The 12,639-nt window shown below is 45.2% G+C and overlaps 1 protein-coding gene across 2 annotated transcripts in view; it reads right to left on the minus strand.

The window, feature by feature from the left end:
- Positions 1-4,621: 4,621 nt before the first annotated feature.
- The window catches only part of FBXL18 (F-box and leucine rich repeat protein 18), an 86,986-nt gene continuing 78,968 nt past the window's right edge, over positions 4,622-12,639 (minus strand). For both annotated transcript variants that reach the window (XM_088456230.1, XM_088456229.1), the window contains exon 5: positions 4,622-4,894. In XM_088456230.1, the coding sequence (XP_088312356.1) occupies positions 4,738-4,894 (157 nt within the window). In that variant the 3' untranslated portion in view covers positions 4,622-4,737. The remainder of the gene's footprint in view (positions 4,895-12,639) is intronic.

Below are 12,639 nucleotides of genomic sequence, written 5' to 3' on the forward strand. Positions count from 1 at the left end.
CACAAAACCAATCACGACATTTACATCTAGCACGACAGGAAAGGAATACCCCATTAAAAGTACGATAACATGCAACACAAAAGGGGTTATTTACATGCTTGAATGTAGCTGTAATAAACAGTACATAGGCAGGACCATAAGACCTTTAAAAACCCGTGTTAGTGAACATATTAGAAACATAAAAAGAGGATTGGAAGAGCACAATCTGTCAAACCACTTCCTAATTCATCACGACAGTGATCCAAAATTACTAAAATTTCTTGGTCTAGAACAAGTGACACACAATTGGAGAGGTGGGGATTACGAGCATAAGATGAACACCAGAGAGCTTGAATGGATATATGAACTTAAGACATTTGCCCCCCGAGGGCATAATTTAGACAACGAAATTAAATCCATCATATGTAAAAAAAGAAACTAAACAGTATCTCTGAGTTAATTAATTATTGTCAATAGAAGCACCACAACGCCATTTTAGCCCGTACTGGACATCACATACAGTGTGTCTAGAACCACCATCACTCATATCATTTATACCTTCACCACTAAGTCGTGTATGCAAACCCAATGCTACCTAAAATGTAGAGCTCAGGATGAATTAGATACTTCTGCAGATAATTTGGCATTCCAAATGCACCAGATACCTGCAAAAGTGTTCTCGAACTGCTGAGCGACAGTGGAGAAGATCACGCTCTAAGGCAGATTTTCTCCATTTCAAATTTATGCTCTCATCCTATAGTGCTGCGCTCTCCCTCTCTAAACAGTCATACTTTAAGAACCTCATCTCCTCTCAGTCCTCTAATCCCCAGCGTCTCTTCACTACTTTCAAATCCCTCCTTCGCCCACCCCCTCCTCGTCTCCCCTCCTTGCTCACTGCCCTTGACTTTGCTACCTATTTTACATCTAAAATTGATTCCATACGTCAGGACATCATATCCAATCAGTCCCCCAGCTCTCCACCTCCTCCTTTCCCTAGTCACCCTTCCCCATCAACTTTACCAACTCTAACATCCTTCTCCCCTGTATCTGGAGAGGAAGTCATGGCCCTCATCCGGTCCTCCCCCCCTTCCACCTCCCCCCTTGATCCCATCCCCTCCCGCCTCCTCTGCTTCCTCTCTCTCTCAGCCTGCTCCCATCTTGCCCACCTCATTAACCTCTCCCTCTCATCAGGCACTGTTCCTTCTGCATTCAAACATGCCCTTGTCTCCCCCATTCTTAAAAAACCTACCCTTGATCCTAACCTTCTTTCTAACTACCGTCCCATCTCTTTCCTCCCCTTTGCCTCCAAACTCCTTGAGCGGATTGTCTACAACCGCCTTACCACTTTTCTTTCCTCCCACTCCCTCCTTGACCCTTTTCAGTCTGGCTTCCGTTCTCTGCACTCCACTGAAATTGCCCTCACAAAAGTCAGCAATGACCTCCTTGCTGCCAAATCCCAAGGCCACTACTCTCTTCTCATTCTCCTTGATCTCTCTGCTGCTTTTGACACTGTGGACCACCCTCTCCTGCTGAATATCCTTCACTCCCTTGGTCTACGTGAAACTGCCCTCTCCTGGCTGTCATCCTACCTCTCTGACCGATCTTTTTCAGTTTCCTCTCACGACTCCTCTTCCCCTCCACAGCCTCTTACAGTAGGTGTTCCCTAAGGTTCTGTTCTTGGTCCTCTCCTATTCTCCCTCTATACTTCCTCTCTAGGTGAACTCATCAGCTCTTTTGACCTCCATTATCATCTCTATGCTGATGATACTCAAATCTACCTTTCCTCCCCTGATCTCTCCCCCTCTCTTCTGACTCGTATCTCCAACTGTCTCTCTGCTGTCTCTTCCTGGATGTCCCAGCGATTTCTTAAACTTAATATGTCTAAGACAGAGCTAATCATCTTCCCACCCTCCCACATCACCTCACTTCCCACTATTTCTTTATCAATTGATGGAATAACTATCTCATCTAGTCCCAAGGTGCGCTGTCTTGGAGTTATCCTGGACTCATCCCTCTCCTTCAAACCACATATCCAGAACCTTTCACAGTCCTGTCGTTTCCATCTCAAAAATATTTCTAAGATCAGACCCTATCTCACCCAGGATGCTACTAAAACCCTCATACACTCACTGGTCATCTCCAGATTGGACTATTGTAACCTCCTCCTATCTGGCCTCCCCAAATCCCATCTCTCTCCTCTCCAGTCTGTCCTCAATGCTGCTGCACGGCTTATCTTCCTCTCCAAACATTCTGTATCTGCCTCCCCTCTCCTACAAGCCCTACACTGGCTCCCCTTCCCTTTCAGAGTCCAATTTAAGGTTCTCACGCTCGCTCACAAAGCCCTCACCCAATCTTCTCCCATATACATCTCTGATCTCATCTCCCTTCACGCTCCTCTCCGCCCTCTTCGCTCAACTAATGCACGCCGCCTTTCATGCCAGCTGATTACTTCCTCCCACTCCCGCCTCCAAGATTTTGCCCGCACTGCTCCCCACCTCTGGAACTCTCTCCCACTCCGCATCAGACTCTCCACCTGTTTGCAATCCTTCAAACGGGCTCTCAAGACCCACTACTTCATCAAAGCCTTCCAGCTATCATTCTAACTCCTTGCTACATGCTCATTCGTCCCCATCTACCCCATCTGTGTCAACCCAGTTTGTCTTCCCCCACCTTTTTAGAATGTAAGCGCTCACGAGCAGGGCCATCTACCCTCTTGTGCTTCTCCTTACTATAGTGTCATTTACTTCTTACTCACCACTATGGCACCTAACACTTGGTTGCTTATGCTCTGTTGCTTATCTGGGTGATATGGTCACTAATGTAGCAATATATATTATCCATGTCCTGTATTGTATTGTTCTGTAAGTCACTTGTATACAATTTGTTTTTGTACTTTGTAAGGCGCTGCGGAACACTTGTGGCGCCATATAAATAAATGCTAATAATAATAATAATAATTTAATATCATTCTATCACTGTCTATTATTTGGAATATATGGGAAATAAACTTCCTACCATACTATAAAATTTTCATCTAGTATCTGCTAATATGGGGGTACTCTTTTTGGTAGAATACTGGCGTAGCATTATGTCCCAGTACTTAATGTAATAGATTCTTACCTTTGCTTTTATCTACAATAGACTTAATACATATACTGCTGTGGATTAGGTGTAGAGTATATATTCACACTGATGCAAGTCTATTCTATTGCTAATTAGCACTCTAAACACTCCCAGTGTGCATGTGACCAATCAGAGAGAAGAAACTCTGCTATTTAACACTGACAGGAACAGAACACATTACTCCTTGAGAAAGGCCATCCAGGCAGAAACACGTTGGAGTTATCCCACACATCCAAGCATTTGCTGTTTTTATTGTGGCTACCAGTACGAGTGTGCGCTGCAGACTAAGAATATCCAGACTGAATTAATTACCCATTCAACACACGTGACCACCGATCAGGTGATCACATCACGGAGGAGACTACTAGCAACTCTACCATCTGGAGGAACATAGCCGGCAGGGGAAGGAGCGGTGAATCTCAGGGTGAGAAAGGTAAGTCACCGGTTACACAGGGGGAGACGCACGGCACGCTACTCAAGTGAGCGGCGGTGCCGGGCAGTCTCCCGTTGGACACAGTGTCATCCCCGGTGTTGCAGGTCGGAGGCAGCTTGGTCATTCAGACAACCTCTGATACTGACACGGTGAGCGGATCACACTGCAAACCAGGAGGCTACTGCTCCCCGGCATATACACCGTACTCTTGTCCCCGTGAAGATCATCCCGGGCACCATACCTCAGACTGTACTTTTTACCACTTCTTGCTGCCACTACAGCGGGACGCCGCTTTCTGACTAAAAGACTGACATCAAGCATCCAGATTCATTTGGGATTGTGCACGCCAGTGCACCTTATTACTTTTAGTAATATCACTCCTTGGCCTGATATTCACTATCCATTTACCATATCCTGACACATATATCCTATGGTCCTTGAATAGTCAATGCTGATTTGTTTTCATTCCTAACTGATCTGGTAGGATATTGTTTGTTTGTGTGCATGTGCAGGTTTTCCACTCTATATGGTTTAGCCAACTTTGAAAATAAATCATTTTTTATTACATAATATCCACATTGTCTACTAAGTATTTGTTACATATTGTCTTATCATATCATACGTGCTAAACATAGATTAACTCCATACTTGGTTCATAGATACCGCACGTTAGTAATGTTTGCTAGCTGAGCGCAGTATATCTTTTTCTCTGTCAATACTTAAGGATCTGGTCAGATATCCTATACAGCAGCTCGCTTGCATCCTATGCCCTCAAGAAATCTTGGTGCGCTAGTATCCATTTGTTTTCTTCATATGTACTAAATATAAATTCATAAACTAAAAATTATGTAAATGGTAATAGCACTTTACAACCTTGTTTTTTTTTTCCAATCGGATAATTATACTTCCGATTAAAAAAAAATTGTGATTCACAAAATACAACAAATTTAAAATAAAATATAATACTAGTAGCAGTTTATGCTTTGAACATCGTTTTTAACAAAACCTACTGAAACCCAAGGAGACAATTCACATTCCAATTAGGAGGAACCCATACAAAACAAAAACAAAAATGACAAAACCATATACTTGTAGTCATTTTATTATGGCTCACATAAATATCATTGTACAGTGCAAAGATTTGGAAAAATTGTTTGTGTCCATACTGTTTCTTTCTGTCCAGCTTTTACAAAGTTACAATTCTAGTGCCAGAGTTTTGGGGGCTCTTCTGCCACTCTACTTTTAAATAAAATTATTTCATCCAAATGCATCATGGGTACATCTCTGATTACCTCTGCCAAATTCTCATGCAGTAAGGGAAAAATTACAACATTTAGAGCTGGACGTTCCAAGGAGAACCTGGAAAAGAAAATACAATTAATAGACAGTTTCTCTTCCAAAAATTTACACTGTACACAGCGATTGAATCTAATGTAGAACTAGGTATCTATTTATAAAGAACCCAATGAATTGAGATTTTCTATTGCTGCTCATTTCACTGGGGCTTTAATATACTGGCGCAGGGCATATTTAGAGGCCAGCGGACCCGGTGGTTAAAGTCAGCACGGGAAGAAGGTGCTGCAGCCCCTCCCCCGGTTCAGGAAGCCATTCCACTGCGGTCTAGCTGTTTCCTGAGCTGCTCCTCCCTCACCCTCTGCCCCCTCAGAGATGCTCGGCAGCCATTTTCTGCTTCACAGGTCTCCGGGAACCAGTCTCTCTGTATACCTCTCCCACGGGCCAGGTTATACAGTGCTATATCCTACCAGCCACTGCGGTCTGTGTAGTTGTTTGCAGTGCCAATTGCAGATATATATATATATATATATATATAGTGTCTTTTTCTGCATTTGTATGTGACTTGTGCTAGCGCTGATTTCTACTTTCTATACTGTCCAGCTTATACCTTTCCCTTTATTCTACTATACCCTGACATACTAATGTATAGGGGGTTCATTGTACCTCACATCTCCTCTATATTAGTGAGGGCTACCACATACTATATAGCGCGGTTGCACACTACACTGTGCCATATTACACATACTGCAGGGTGTTCACTGCACTGTATCACACTGTGTATTTTATCATTTATTTAAATGGCGCCACAAGTGTTCCGCAGCGCCTTACAAAGTACATAAACAAATAAGTAACCAGTGACTTGCAATACAATCCAAAGCAGGACACGGACATGTATAATAAACATTGCTGTATTAGCGGCCTTTACACCTACATAAGCAACAAAGTGTTAGTTGCCCTAGCGGGGAGTAAGAGATAAATTAAATTACAGTAGGGAGAAGCACAAGAGGGTAGAGGGCCCTGCTCGAAAGAGCTTACATTCTTTAAGGGAGGGGCAGACAAACAGGAGTGACACAGATGGGGTAGGCGGGGAGAAAGGAAGATGTAGCAGCAAGTTAGGATGAGAGCTGGAAGGCTTTAGTAGTGGGTCTAAAGGGGGGTATCCGCTAGATTATTAAGTTGAACGATAACGATCATTTGATCGTTCACATGTTTGCAAAATTGTCTAAAACAGCCAGCAATGTGCGTGCCCGCTGGTCTTTTAGAATCTATCATCTTTCCAACGTCTGGTCAACCTGACGATATCATCAGGTTCAGCATGTTTCCAGATGATTGTTGAGGGTCATTCAGTGCAGGCTCATCACACGAGTGACAAACGACTGAGCGATTACAATGTCGTAATCGTGCAGTCGTTTTCAGATCTTGTAGTGGATACCCGCCTTTAAGAGCTCATTTGAATGATTGTAGAGAGGTGCAGAGTTTGATGGGGAGAGGGAGGTAGTTCCAAAGGAGTGGAGAAGCGCGGGCAAAATCTTGGAGGCGGGAGTGGGAGGAAGTAATCAATTGGCATGAAAGCCGGCGTGTATTAAGTGAACAAAGAGTGAAGGGAGATGAGATCAGAGATGGAAATGGGAGAGGAATGGGTGAGGGCTTTGTAAGTGAGTGCGAGAACCTTGAATTGGGTTCTGAAAGGGAAGGGGAACCAGTGGAGGGCTTGTAAGAGAGGGGAGGCAGATGTAGAGCGTTTGGAGAGGAAGATTAGCCGAGCAGCAGCATTGAACACAGACTGGAGAAGAGAGAGATGGGATTTGGGGAGGCCAGATAGGAGGTTACAGTATCCAATCTGGAGATGACCAGTGAATGTATGAGGGTTTTGGTGGCATCCTGGGTGAGAAAGGGTCTGATCTTGGAAATATTCTTGAGATGGAAACGACAGGACTGCGAGAGGTTTTGAATATGTGCTTTGAAAGAGAGGGAAGAGTCCAGAATGACTCCAAGACAACACGTTTTGTGACTAGATGAGATAGTTATGCCATCTATTGATAAAATAATAGTCGAAATTATTTTATGTGGGAGGGTGGGAAGACGATCAGCTCAATCTTAGACATATTAAGTTTGAGAAATCGCTGGGACATCCAGGAAGAGATAGCAGAGACAGTTGGAGATACGAGTCAGTAGAGAGGGGGAATTTTATTATTCTCGTGGCTATGTCTGGCAGAGGAAAGCATAACAAGCAGACTGACAGGCTGATGCTGCTGCTCCTACTCTGGTGTCTTTTAAGTCCTGCTCAGCGGGCTTAGCCCTAGAGGACCTCATTCAGGGTGGTCTTTGAACTAATTGTTACACAGCCTCAGGCTCCTCAGCCACGGTGTCTCCTCCTCATGACTCAGCCTAGGCTGCCTTTTCTCAGGTGCTGACAAAGATTGCGGACTACTTAGCAGTCCTCGTGGTAGTTCCCCCTGTGGGATGTTCACAGCAGGTACTCCCTGCAAATCCTTTACCTCCCCCCATGGGTAGACATACTGTCTACCTCAGTACAGAGTTTGGCTAATACCTCTACAGTTCAGCAAATGCTGCAAAAGGAAATGCCTTTTCCTACTAAACATGCTGTGTTACCTTCCCAGTCCACCCAGTTATCTGATTCTAATATATCATCTGGGGAGGCAGGAGACGCAGACCTCTCTCACTCTGACTCCGTCACAGGAAACGAGAAGCCACCCTCTAAATTAAATATACCTGCTCTTGTGAGAACTGCAAAATCTATTTTACAAATAGAAGAGGAAGAACCCGCTCCTAAGAAAAAAACAATCACTTTTTAAATGACAAAAGATAGTTTTACCAGAGTTCCCTCACTCTGACCAATTATCTGATCACATGAGCAGAGCATGGAATATGCCCGGTAAAAGGTTTCAAATTCCAAAATGTTTAAGTTCTTTTTACCCTCAGCTACTGATTGCACTAAATGGAAAGTTCCCCCAGCAGTGGATTCTCATGTAACACGTCTGGTTAAGAATGCCACCTTACCCATCCATACTGCAACCTCCTTGAAGGAGACTACAGATAGGCGAATAGAAGCTTGTCACAAATCCATATACTCTCTTACAGGGGCTATTACTCGTCCTGCTAAGACTATGGCCTGGGTGGTAAAAACTATTGAGAGCTGGGCAGAGGCCCTAGTAGAGACATTTCCCCCTGATGCTTCAAGGGAACAACAATCCTACATATCTCACATTAGAGATGCAGCCTCCTACTTGGGAGGGGAGGCAATCGGGAAGCCGACTGCCTAAATACCGGCAGCCGGCCTCCCGACTGTCATTTCCCGGCAAGGGTGAAATGCCGGTTGTCTAGATGTAGACGCCTGCATTTCCCCGACGCCGGGAGACCGGCACCCGGCATCCCGATCGTAGGGATGCCGGGCGCCGCGAGCGGACAGCCGCGGGAGGGTTAGGCTAGGGGGAGGGAGGGTTAGGCACCCCCGGGGGGGACTTAGGGTTAGGCACCCCCCCGAGGGACTTAGGCTTAGGCAGCGGGGAAGGGGGTGGTTAGGGTTAGGCACTTGGGGGGGAAGTTAGGGTTAGGGGGGTTAGGTTAGTAAATACTTACCTATCCACGATTGGGATTTCCAGCGCTGTCGGGCTGCCGCTGCGTCGCACTGTGCTCCTGTCGGGCTGCCGCTGACGGGAATGCGGCCGGCGGTATTTGATACCAATTCTCTTGGGAGAAGCAGCTATGAATACGGCTCTGCTGGCCTCCAGGAACGCTGCCACTTCGGTAGTGGCCCACCGTATTCTTTGGCTACGTTCCTGGAAAGCAGATTCAGACTCAAAAAGGACTCTGGAGTCTCTTCCTTATTCTGGAGATATCCTATTTGGTCCAGAATTAGATAAAATTGTGTCAACTTTGGCATATTCCGAGACAGCGTTCCTGCCCTCTGCATATAATACAAAGCCTCGGACATCATCTTTTCGCCCTCAAGGAAAAGCTAAGGGTCAGGTCCTGTCCGCTAGGCATCAGCCAAGGCTAGGTCCAAACAAGCCTGGACTACTAAATGTCCACCTGCCAAGTCTGAGGACAAGCCTACAGCCTGACTGAGAGGGCCTCTCCCAGGGTGGGAGGCAGACTTCTTCAATTCGCCCAATTTTAGTGTCAGACCACATCAAATGCCTGATTAAGAGAAGTGGTCTCCCACGGATATGCCCTATCCTTCCTAAGGCGAACCCCCCCAACAGTTCTTTTGCACAGGACCTCCATCGGACCCAAGCAAGGCCCTGCTGCTCCAAAAAGCCATTCAGTCCTGAATTCAGCAGTAATAATTCCGGTCCCCTCCTCACAGCCAGGTTAGGGCTATTATTCTACCCTTTTCCTGGTTCAGAAGCCCAACGGGTCTCCTCAGCCAATCCTCAACCTCAAGGATTGGCTGGTGTCCACCTTCACTCCAGGCCCCTACAACACCTGATCCTCTCCAGGTGGAACAGGCTACCCCATCTACTTTGATCCCAGATGATGGGCTTGCCCCCGGGAGGTTTGCCTATCCCTAGCCTGTGGCTACAGACATTTAATTTAGACAAGGGTCGCCCCTTTTGGATTCCGGACTGGGCTCTCCTCACCACGGAAGCAAGCCTCCGAGGGTGGGGCGCAGTGACCGGCCAACACTCCTTCCAGGGCCGCTGGACCCAAGTCGAGGCAGGGTTACCAATCAATGTCTTGGAACTTCGAGCCATCTACAGAGCTCTCACTCTGGCTCAGGACATTCTTTAGGGCAGGCCAGTAGACGTAGTCTGGCAACTCCACGGCAGTGGCCTACCTCAATCACCAAGGAGGCAGTCGAAGTCGGGCAGCAGTGGCAGAAGTGTCCCACATTCTCACATGGACCGAATGCCATCTCCACGGTATTCATCCCAGGAGTTCTCAATTGGGAAGCAGATTTCCTCAACCGTCACGACAAGCATGCAGGAGAGTGGTCTCTACATCCAGAAGATCTACGTGGACCGTACTACTTCCATCAGGAAATCGGACTTCCTCTTCATCCTATATGGATTCCACAAGGGATGGCCAGCTAACAGACTCTGCCCAGATGGATTCGCATACTATCTCACAGGCTTACACGCAGGCAGGCTTTCCTGTGCCAGCTACAGATTCTGCTCATTCTGCTCGCTCTGTTAGTCCCTCATGGGCAGCCCGGCGTGGCACCTCAGCTGAACAGTTATGCAAGGTGGCTACCTGGTCTTCTGTCCATACCTTTCTTTTTTTGCCTCTGATACATTTGCCTCACAGGATGCTTCCTTCGGGCATAGCGTTCTATCAGCTCAGGAGCGTTCCCGCCCTTGAACAACTGCTTTGAAACATCTCCATTGTCTGCTTGTGGAGCCCTATGGACCCTGAAGAAGAAAAGGAAAGTTATGGTAAAACTTACCTTTGCTAACTCTCTTTCTTCGAAGTCCATAGGGTCCACAGGGCACCTGCCCTGACGCACCTGGCTTCTATGGGTTTCTTCTTTTGGTCACTTGTTTCCTTCTCTTTGTGAGAGTGGGATTCTTCAGTGTACCAGTTTTCCTTCTCTCCTCTCCTGCCTTGGGCTTGCTAACAAAACTGAGTTGCTCTCAGGCTGTGGGTGGGGTATAGGGGGGAAAGGACCGGAGCATCCTGGGATTGAAAAGCTTTGCTGTTCGTGTCCGGTCCACCGGGTCCCATCTACACCCCATTGTCTCCCTGTGGACCTTGAAGAAAGAGTTATCAAAGGTAAGTTTTACCATAACTCTCCTTATTCACTCCATAAAAATCAGGTAATGTTTAAGACAATTTTGTGGCTTAAAAATGCAATTTATGTTCTCAAAAATACTATAACTCAAATATTATAAACCATCTATAGTCAAGTGCTACAAAGTAGTGGTCGCAATTTTTTACATTCCTGTTCCGTTGTCCTTAATTTACAGACTCCGGTGCACACAGATACTGTATACAAGTGTTGCATATAAAATTAATCAGCACAATCTGCTGGTGCGTCCTAGTCACATTACATTGTGACTTATATGCATTTTTGGCAAAAGACACCAGACACTAGCAGAGTCAGCATGGAACCTGGCGGTTCACTAACGACAGGCACGTCGCGCTGTGTGGCATATTGAGGCTAGATATAGGAGGACACATCTGTAGCATACATTTTTCAACACGAAACACATCGAGGTTCAAGTAATAGCCTGCGAAATGCAGACTCTGGCGAGATTTCGGCAAGTTTGGTTTTGCCTTTTAAATTATTGCCGCTTTAAAATTACAGGCAGACTCCCTGTAATCTTGCCAAAGCTACATTTTGTTAATTATATAAAAAACTAGGATGTAGGGAGGAGACAGGTACATACTATAACTGCGGTATAAGATCTATACCAGCAACAAAGTATTATAGATTATTAAAAGGCCTGGAAAAGCAGTACATCATCTAGTAGTATGTATCCTATACAGTCTCCACAAGGTCTCGGAGACCACTTAAAGAATGTATAGTGAGCCATTTTGCAAATATAAGGTTCAGGGGGATGATGGCACCCATAGTGGACCATGGCAAGGGCAGAGCTGTCAAATATTCCACAGGGCCCATATGGTATGAAATTTAGATGGTTTGTCATGGAGGTACACGATATGTGCCAGATAGAAATTCTGAGGGCATCCTGTTCCCAATTTTTGTCTATTTGACCCTTTGCAGCAGTTAAAATATGAGATGAGGAAATTGTGCATTTACATGTTTACTGGATTGCACACCACATGTGCAATCATTCAGAAATACCACATTCTTTGCAGTACATTTTGTTTATTGTACAGCTTTCTGTTGGTGCTAGAATTTAATTGATTAGCAATTGCTACATATTGAAAAAATGGCAAACAGTATGACTACTTTTAAAAAAGTACCTGCATTTACTTTACAGATAAATTGCCAGATACACATAGGGGTGATTCTGAGTTTAGAGCAAATAATAATAATTATAATAATAACAACTTTGCAGCTGGACAAACTATGTTGATATTCACATATTGCAATTACAGCTTGACATTTTTGTACAGCACATCTAGAAAATATATTATTTAAATTTTTAGGCCGGCATTCAATTCCTGGGATGAGCAGTCGCAATGAATCTCTGAAAATTACAGTACAGCAACATTGCAGATTTTCCTGAGTGCGGAACACTTGTGTGACAGAAACTCCATGATGGGTGGCAATTACCGTGTTTGACTACTTTTTCCGGGAATTTATCCTCTTTATCTATATAATAAGCGAGAAAGTGTGTATGTGTGTCTATTTGTCCTTTATGCATTGCCATAATTTTGTAACTAAAGATTTCTCTTTACACATATTTGCTGCAGACACGCCAAAAAGCCTCTCCCGGCGGACCAGGTCCCATGAGACACTGCTAGCGGCGGGTGTCTTTTTTTTGCCGAAAATGCGTCAAAGTTGCAATGCGGTGCAACTAGGACGCACCAGCAGGCGGTGTGCGACTGAGTCTCTGAATATGCATACGAAGTGCTTCAATGTAGAGGCCGCAGATTTTTTCATTCCAAGTTCCGTTGTGTTCATATAAAGACAGATATAGTGATGCATATCAAATTAATGAGCACAGTCTGCCGATGCGTCCTAGTCAGACTCATTCGACAAAAAAAGACGCCCGACGCTAGCAGATCACTCATGCAAAGCAAGCTCATACATCTAGCTCATGCTAGATGTATGAGGACACATCTGTAGCTCCACCAAATTTGGAATGGTGGTGTAGTTTAACCAGGATTAGGTTTTTGGCTATGTTTGAAGTTAGTCAAGGCCATGAGGTCTA

The sequence above is a fragment of the Taudactylus pleione genome, unplaced genomic scaffold (assembly GCF_031769625.1).
Source record: "Taudactylus pleione unplaced genomic scaffold, aTauple2 ptg000690l, whole genome shotgun sequence".
Taxonomy (NCBI): Eukaryota; Metazoa; Chordata; class Amphibia; order Anura; family Myobatrachidae; genus Taudactylus; species Taudactylus pleione.